The 8,980-nt window shown below is 48.2% G+C and overlaps 1 protein-coding gene across 1 annotated transcript; it reads right to left on the bottom strand.

Moving 5' to 3' along the window:
• Window positions 1–6,705: 6,705 nt before the first annotated feature.
• Window positions 6,706–8,704, bottom strand: IZUMO1R (IZUMO1 receptor, JUNO; the record flags this gene model as incomplete). The annotated part of the gene is made up of 4 exons (XM_080689053.1): window positions 6,706–7,010; window positions 7,151–7,286; window positions 7,731–7,919; window positions 8,567–8,704. The coding sequence occupies 4 exons, from the start codon at window positions 8,702–8,704 to the stop codon at window positions 6,706–6,708; spliced, it is 768 nt and encodes a 255-aa protein (XP_080545179.1).
• Between the last annotated feature and the right edge of the window lie 276 nt (window positions 8,705–8,980).

Genomic DNA, 8,980 nt, shown 5'->3' on the forward strand with positions numbered 1-8,980 from the left:
TGAAGCACTTTAATTCTGTAATCATTTTTAAATATACTTCCTTTCCTGCTGTCTTAATGGAAAAAGGATCCTACCTCCACAAACCTCTGTTCTCAGTCCCAGCCACTACTAGCTCCCCTTAACTCGTCTGCCATCTCTGTACTTCATCTCTACTAACACTTTCCATTTGTCCTGAAAATATTCTCCTCAGTCTTCTTAATGATTCCTCCAGCTATCAACTCTGACAATGAATCCACCTCAACTCACCTAGACTAGCTAGCACCGCAGCCTTCTCTGATTTCCTTGTGGGCATGGTTTTTTTCCCTAGAAATTATCTATAGTTCTTATAATTTTTTGTTTACGGATATTTTTCCTTTATCCCTTATTATAATATCAGCTTCCTGAGGAAAGGAATTACATTTGCCTCATTCATTATTGTACCTTGTGGACATGGAGGATGACCACTCAAATGAGAGCAAGCAGAGCTATCTATTCAGAGCGTGCTATAACAAGGGAGTCAGCCACCATCACTCACCTCTTGGCAGACACTCAAAGCCAGGCATAGCGGTGGGAAAGCTTTAGAGGAGGAAAAGGGAAGACCTCAGGACTGTCCTGAATAGGGTTGCTGGCAGGCAAAGCTGGAGGTCAACTCATTAGAAGCAGGGTATCCCATATTTGGCTTTCCTCAGTTGGTCCTAGTTTTAAGCAGAACTTAAAAATAGGAAAGCTGGTTTTTTTTAAAACAGTTCCAGGCCATTTGGGGGATCAATCATTATAGGGATATAGGGAGATAGTCTCTGTCTTTCTGGGCTAGTTGCTATAGATGGTGGGTTTGCTACTGGGAGTCCAAGGTGGACAAGGGAGTGGTCCTCTGTTCTGGGGTGCACTGCCTAAGATTAGGACCCTACCCCAGCACAGACACAAACTTACAGTGATATAGCACTTAAAATGAGTTTATCACAAAGCAAAAGTAGATCTTGGACAGCAATGTGGGCAAATTGATAACAGACCAATTGAGCTAAATGGGTAGGCTCAGGGGCTTTTGTTAAGACAAGGGGATAGGATCTCCAAGTGGTGTGAAAGCTTAAAGGACAGGTAGCCATCCCTCTTTGGTCCTGGCACTTGAGCAGTTGCTGCCCTCTTGGGGGAAGTCATACTCTGGCAGCATGTAAGAACTGAGGGCAAGTGTCCGTACACACCCAGGTCACTTAGCCTTTTCTGGCCTAGCACCACTGGTGAAAGGTCACATAGTGGCCAACTGACTCTCAGGGTCAGTACCTATGGATGCATGAGCCACCTTGAAAACAGGATATGTTCCCATTAACCTGTAAAGGAAGATGGTAGGCCCTTATGCAGAATGTGGGGGGCAGGGGAGAGCCCTTTGGTGACTTTGAGTATCCCCCCCCCACCTTCCCAGGTGGCTCTCTTCCATAGCCACACCCACACAATTGAAGATGAGTTTACGCCTTCCTATGGTTTTTCTCCTTGCAGGATGGTGTAGGTGCATGATGAGTACTGGGTAAATTGCCATGCAGGGGTCCTTGGACAGATGTCTCTTTCTCTCCCATTTTTGCTCAATTCTAGCCAACTACCACTAACAGGCTGGCTTTCTGGCTGGCTGAGAGTCAGTCCTATTTTATCCACAGCCTAGCTATTATTTGTATATTCAATCTTTTAATCCCCAGAACCAGCACAGAGTAAGAACTCAGTAACCAGGAATTAACTGATATGTGGATGGCAATTCAGAATTTGACCTTGTACCTCTGAGACAGAGCTCTCTGCCTTTCTCGCCACACAGAAGCTTCTCCTGGTTTACTAGCTCTATTCCCCAGTTGACCTTCTAACTGTAGGTTAATGAAAGAGACCCTCCCCCAGCTTTGCATTTTTCTCTTCACACCTTTCTTAGAGAATTATTAAATTCCATAGTGTTAAATAACACTTCCAGGAAAGTGAGCCCAGGATTCTTATCTCTAGCCTGGACCTCTCTCCTGACCATAGATCTGCTGTCTGAGGGACATCCCATGCTGATACCCCTCCGGCCTCTCAAGCCCATCATCAGCCCCTCCTTCCTGGGGAGCACTTCCTCCTCTCCAGGTTTTTCTGTTTGGCTCATTTATTCCTAAAGCACTGCCAGCCACACTTCCTGATTATGTGGGACAGTAAATCTGAGGATAGATGTGAATAGAATAAAGGGAAGGAGGGAAAACAAAGAGTGGGCAACTGGTGTTGGCAGGAAGAATGGCCCTGTGGGGTGCGAGAGAGGATTGGACACTCAAGCTGTCTCAAGAGCTAGAGCTGGGAGAATGATCCCACATGGAAGACACCAGCCTGGGAACTCAGGATAACCCCTAAGTCTGGGTCCCCCAATAGCAAAAGCAGTAAGACAATGGGAATACCCAAGGAAGCAGTGCTTCTAAGGAGGAAATGGGATGAAGCGGGAAAGAATGGGCAAGAATGGGGTGGGGAGGCACAGAGGAGTGCTCAACACTCCTGCGCCAGGCAGCTGAGATGGGCTGGGGATGTGACCCCTGAGCATGTATGCCAGGCTGAAGCCAGCTGTGCACTCAGGAAAGGGTCTTACTGAGGAGAGTTATTCAGAAAGAGTAAGGGCAGCATATGAAAGAGATCCACTTTTGTTTTTGTCATTTGCCACCCTGGACATCCCAGAATTGTCCGAGGAAGGGCTAGAATGGGGTTGGTTGTTCACATCCTGGAAAAGTGACTGGATTGCATCTGGTGGGGGGAGCATCCTCTTCTACCATCTCCCTCCCACTCAAGACCTCCTGTGGAAAAGACCTCTTAGAATTGCAGGTATCAGAGTTGAGATATCCAAGATATTGGTTCTTTGGTGGAAGATCGCTCTTTCCCATATGTCATCTGATACCTACTTTTGGGGCACTTTACACAAAAATATATAATCTCACCTTTCATAGGTTCTGTCTTCCTGATAGTCCCTGAATCTGATCCTTTCTGGCCCCCTACCTCTTCAGAAGCCTGTTGCACTTGGTCTTCTTGTCTACCATTTGTCCCTCTTTTAAGTTATTCTTTACACGATAATTGAAATCTTTAAAAAATCTTTAGCCACATGTTACAGAAGGAAGAACAGACACCTGGGGTCTCATTGAAATGATTGTTTGTTTCTAAGCATTTCTTCACCAAGAATGTGTAAAGGAAACCACCAGTGAACAAGTGATTTAAACAAAGATCTGGGAAGCACATCAAAGTGAACGAAGGGAGGCCAAAGAAAGTGGAGGAGGCAGCTTCAGAGGAAGAAGCTGATCTTTCAGGCAGAACCTCTGAGAGGCTCTGGGCTCAGAGCTGGCAGGCACAGGGAGCAGCCCCTACCTCATGTCCTCTGTCCACATCAGAGGTTAGGTAATTCAATATTAACCCATAGAGTAGGGAAACTTGGAGGAGGTCTTTGAAAAATTAGGTGAAATTCTGGATGGTGTTAAAGTTTCACCTATGGGTGTTAGTTAGCATTTCAGAGAACCATCCTTATTCTGACAGGTGATGGCCACACACCCCAATATAACTCCTGCCAACTCCTTGAAAGACTGAATATAAAATAGACAATGGTCAGACTAAATATAAAAACAGATCTCTCATCCATTTTCTATAGTAAACAGCTAAGAAACTGGCCTACTATCTATGAGTCAGAACTGTAAGAAATCAGCAGGTAGCCCAGGAAGCTATTTAATAATCCCTGTAATCACCCTAAACATTAAGGACTTGATTAATAATTTCCAGCATCCCTAGTTTTTACCCCCACTTCCAACTTAGGAAAAACTGGAGAAAGTGAAATGTTCCCTTAACCCATCACTCAGGATGCCCTGTTTCTAGTAAGTTCATTTCTGGTTTCACCTGCTGGCAGGCCCATTCAGGACAAACTTGAAGTCTTCCTCTTTCCTACTCTAAGTCTTTCCTGCCATTTTGTCTGCCTTTAAGTCTCTGCTGAGGTGCAGGTGATGGTGACCAACTCCCTTGTTATAGCACACTCTGCTTGTTCTCATTTGAGTGGTCTTCATTTATTTTCACCCTCTGGAGTAAAGTCTTCCAGTCAAGCAGTCCTCCCCACCTCTGCAGATCCCCCAGCAGCTATGATACAGAGTGGAAGGAGACCCACATACACAACGGTGGAGAAAACAACTGGAAAGGCACCCCAGCCCCTGGTTCTTAAATTTGGACAGACAGGCAAAGTTGCCAGACTCAGGAAGATCAGAGAACAGAACAGAGTGCCCTTGGAGAAAACACATCATTCAGAGACGGGAAACAAGCTTTTGAAAAAAATTCTAATTAGATCTTCAGCAAGACTTCAGAAGATATTGCATCCATAAAACCAAAAACAGCGGGCTGTGAAAAACAAGGGAATAAAAAAGGCTCCTGGAAATTAAAAGTGGATTGCTAAAATTAAAAAGATTGGAAGATTAAGTCAAGAAACTCGAAGAGAACAGACAGCAAAAAAGATAGTCTGAATGTGTGGCAGTAAAGATAAGCCCCTCTTTTTGGAACTCTTTTGTAGCTAAGTTCAGAAGTGGTTAGAAGTGAGTGCTTGTGGGTGGGGGCCCTGAGATAGAGGGGAGGCTGTCTAAGGTGCTGATCCTTTGTTTAATCGTGTGCATCGATCACTGACTAAGACAGATAAGCTAACTATAAATCCATCAGTTCACTCCAGGAAGCCCATCACTCCTCCCAGTCACATACAGGGGTAGATCTCCATCTCTCTCCTGACCATGACATCTCCTGGGGGAGCCCACCCTCTTCTCCCCACTCTGCTTTGATTCTACCCAGCTACCTATTGGATTGTTCAGTGTAATCCTGTGAGATGCAGCTGTCAGGTCACTTGGCTGGTTTCTAACCTACTTATGCTTACATTCTAATTTGAAAAGTGGAGATAATAAGAGTAACTGTCAAGGCTTTAATGAGGTTCAAATGAACTGCCTAACACATTACACACTAGCAGAGCCCCTGGGTACAAGGTAAGTAATCAATAAATATTAACCATTATTAGGGCTCCCAGAACTAGATTTTTTAATTGCTGTTTGCCCCAATTTCAACTTTACTTTGGCCACTTTTTAGATATTCATACCTAAATTAAAAAGTCATTAAGCTTTCAGCTCCTTTCTTCCTTTCTTCCTTTTCATAGAACTTCAGGGCATTTTTACCTCTGAGCTACACTCTCAGCCCTTTTTATTATTTTAAAACAGGATCTCACTAAATTGCTGAGCCTGGCCCCAAACCCGTGATCTTCCTGCTTCCGCCTCCACATACTGAGATTGCAGGTGTGCTCCACCACGCCTGGCTTTCAGTCCTCAATTCCGAAAAGATTTGACATGTATGTACTTTTGAAGCCACACGTATTCATTTAAGAACCACTGAAGGTCCTGCTGCTTTTTAGTGGCACCTTGGGGCCTCACTGGTGTTTGATCACTATTTCCTGTCTGTGCTCACTGAACTGCCTTCCTCCCCTGGTGCCCAGGCCCTATCCCTTTGCCAGTCCCTCTCACAGACCTAGCCTAACCCTACTGGGGCTGCCATTTGTTCTACTGCAGACCCTGAGCACCACACTTGGCTTTGTGGTCCTGACGCCCCTCCTAGGACAAGGTTTGCCAGTAATCGAGCCAGTGCCAGGTAGGCACAGGAAGAATGGAGACCAAGTTTGTTGATGAGTGAAGCATCCTATTACTGGCAAGGATGAGCACTTGTTAGAAAAGCCCTACAACCCAAGAGCTAGAGCCCTTTCTTTGTGACAGAAAAGGTCCCAGGGAAGGCACCATTGAGTGCTAGACAAAGCTGGGTTTCAGGATGCAAAGGGTTCTAGAAGGTGGCTTGGCCTCCAGTCCACTTACAGAAGGGCCTTGAAGTCAGTGCCCCTTCTGCAGCTCAGTTCTAATGCTCATTCTGTAGGACATGGCACAACCTGACAAACACATACTACTTTGTTACATTGCATTTTCTTTATTTTATATGAGTTAAATTTTCTGGTCCAACTATCTCATTCTTCACAGCAGAGAGAAAAATCTCGGCAGTGTTACAGGAAGGTCACAGGAGTTGCCAAATGTCACATTAAAAACCAGATTAAAACTGGATTTCAGACAAGTGTGTTGTGATTCAAGGGAGAGCAAGGGGCTAAAAGGCAAGGGAACACTGGGGACAGATGAATGGCTTTGGGTCTTTTGCATGATGTGACACTTATTGAAAAAAGGGGGCGCTGAAAGCTCTTCCTTCAGAGAGGGGTTGTGAGGATTTGTGGCAGGTAGTGAGAAAGTCATAATTCCTAGGTAAATAATAATCTATCTGAGACCTCAGTAAGCAGGCCAGCTGGCTCTCTTTGTCCATCTTGGGTTCATGCACATGGATTGGGGCAGAGGGACATGCAGAGAGGCAAGGCCAGCTGCCACTTTATTGGAGGCACCATGGTGGACAGGAGGCCAGGCTGCCACCAGTGGCTTTGCCATGGAATAGGTGAAGGGTTGGGTATGGGAAGGGTGCAAAGAGCCTGGCATCCCATTGCAGCTCCCATTCCTAAAGCCAGGAGGGGCTGGGTCACGTGGGCTGCTTCCTCGGCCAGCTTGGGCACAGCAGAGCAGTGGAGGGACCTCGGGCCTGGGGTGCAGGGCTCAGGTGCCAGCTGCTGTGGCCTCCTGTCCCCCTCCTACCCCAGCTGATGCTGCTCCTTTTAGTGGGTGACAAGCAAGGAACGTGGGTGGGAGAGAGAAGGGATCCTTAGGAAAGGAGCAACAGAAACAAAGAGAGGGGCACGAGGGTGGGAGAAGGCTCCTGGGCTGGGGCAGGGGCTGGGGCAGGAGCTGGGGCAGGAGCTGGGGCATGACTGGCGAAGAGGCGGGCCACAGCCACGTTGGGGTTGCCTTGAGCTGGGTTAAACCACTTCTGGAGACACTTCCCGCTGTCCCTGGGTTCAGGGCTCGCCTTGAAGGAGTTGCCCCAGATCTTCTCACACAGGTCAGCTGGGGTGGGGAAGTAATGGGGAAAAGGGCGGCAGAGGTTTCCTGCAGGGCAGCGGTTCTTCCCTGTGGGGGGACAATGGGGGACAAGTTACTTCCTGCTGCTCCCTCCTGTGTCCCCATCACTTGTCCATGGGGGACACAGGGAGGTTTGCATCTGCACCCAGCCTGGTGCCTTCCTCCTGGGCTCGATCAGCACTGCTTACCCTGGCTCCAGGTCCAGTTGCCATGCCAGTTGGACTTGCAAGTGTAAGAACTCTGGCAGTCTTCCCACCACTCCTCACAGTCTTCCCTGCACAGAGGCACATCCCAAACCCGCTCCTTCTGCCCAGTAGGGTGCACCTGGGTGCCGCATAGCATGAGACATTAATGGCAGCAATTCAAAGACTACAACTAGTGACAACATACTTGTGCCAGGTACCACCTGTACCTAAACTCTCTAAGAACTATTATTTTACAAATAAGAACAGTGATGCTAAGTTTGTCCCAGGCTCTACAGCTAGTGGGAATAGAAGATGAAATTCAAACTCATGTCCTTCTGATGCCACCAGGCCTCCCTCATTCTACTGTTCTCATCTGACCAGTCTCCCCCCTGCCATCCTTCAGGGCCAAAGGCAGCATCTTCTCCATCTCTTTTTCCAGTTAAGGCCTCTGGCTCTGTTCTCCCCATCAGGGGCCAGCATCTCCTGTTCCTTTGAGCCTCCTGAAGATGTCAGCTTATTATCCAATGGAAGCTCCAGCTCTTAGTGACAGGACATTACACAGATCTGTCATCTATCTCCTTACCAGCTGGATCCAAGGCCCCAGGTTAGGGGAACACTGATAGAAGCAGATGGCCTGGAAGAAGTGCTTCTGACAGCTCGGGGTCAGCAACCCACAGTGCACCAGGGTGAAGCTGTGGAGCGGGGACACTTGGAGGTGGGCTTCCCAGCTTGTGTTGGCAGTGCAGCAGGCATTATCCCTCCAGGGGATACACTGAGGCAGAGAAGGAAACAACAGGCATGGGGATAGCGTTGATAAGTATCTAGGGCAGAAGGGTAGCAGAGGGGAATTGTCCCCTTGGAGAAAGCCTCAGCAAGTGGGATACCCAGAGGCCAGATAGGGCAGGGATGCCAATGGCCTGACAGTCAGTATTCACCCATAGGGAAGAAGGCCCTGCTCCCTGACCTCCCTGCCACAGATTCCCTGGGTCCTCTGGAATATAACTTCTAAGACCCTTTTTTGGAGAAAAATGAGCAGAGAGGAGGCACAGTGAGACCCAGGAGAATTTGGAATTCACTGGGTGAGAGGGACTCACACACTAAATGCCAGCTCTGCTCCTTCCCCCACATTCCTGACAATTGCCCTTAGGCGCTTGGGAAGCAGGCATTAAGTCATACATTTCCCCAGGGTCTTTTGGCAGGAAGGCTTGTTTGGATCTATGCGGAACCAACAGTGGGTGTCTGGGGTCATCATTTGAGCAGCTCCCCACATGGCCAAAGTTGGGAACTTTGGATCACCCCAATCTATGGAATTAAATGATCAAGGATGATGGACTCCAGAGACCATCTTGGCATTTGTGTTTCTTCTCTAATCTGCCAAAGAAGCCCCCGCTGGCCTGGGGCTGGGTCTGGCCTCTGTACCTCCACATAGAGCTTGTCCTCTGGGCCAGGGTCTCTTTTGTGGTGCTTGGTTTTCATGCAGACGTTGAGTAGCTTGTCCCCGGCCCGGGTAGGCATGACTGTCCACAACACCAACAGGAGCTGCCACCCCGGTGCCATGGCCTGCTGCAGGGAGGAGACACCCCACGCCACTTCCTTTCACCAGTCCCGCTGTGGGAGGGAGACATGGGCTCCGAGGCTCCCTCCAGTGGCTGAGACAATCCCTGCTCCTAGGACCTTTGTTCAGGGGTAACATCAGAGAAGGTCAGCACAGGAAAAATCCTTAGAGGTCTGACACCCAATCTCCTACCACTGGTAGGTGCAGAAACTGAAGCCCAGCAAGGGGAAGAGACCAGCCCTGAGGAGGAAGCGGAGGAGAATAGTGCCAGCTTTCCT

Source organism: Muscardinus avellanarius (genome assembly GCF_963383645.1).
Source record: "Muscardinus avellanarius genome assembly, chromosome: 1".
In the NCBI taxonomy this organism is placed as follows: Eukaryota; Metazoa; Chordata; class Mammalia; order Rodentia; family Gliridae; genus Muscardinus; species Muscardinus avellanarius.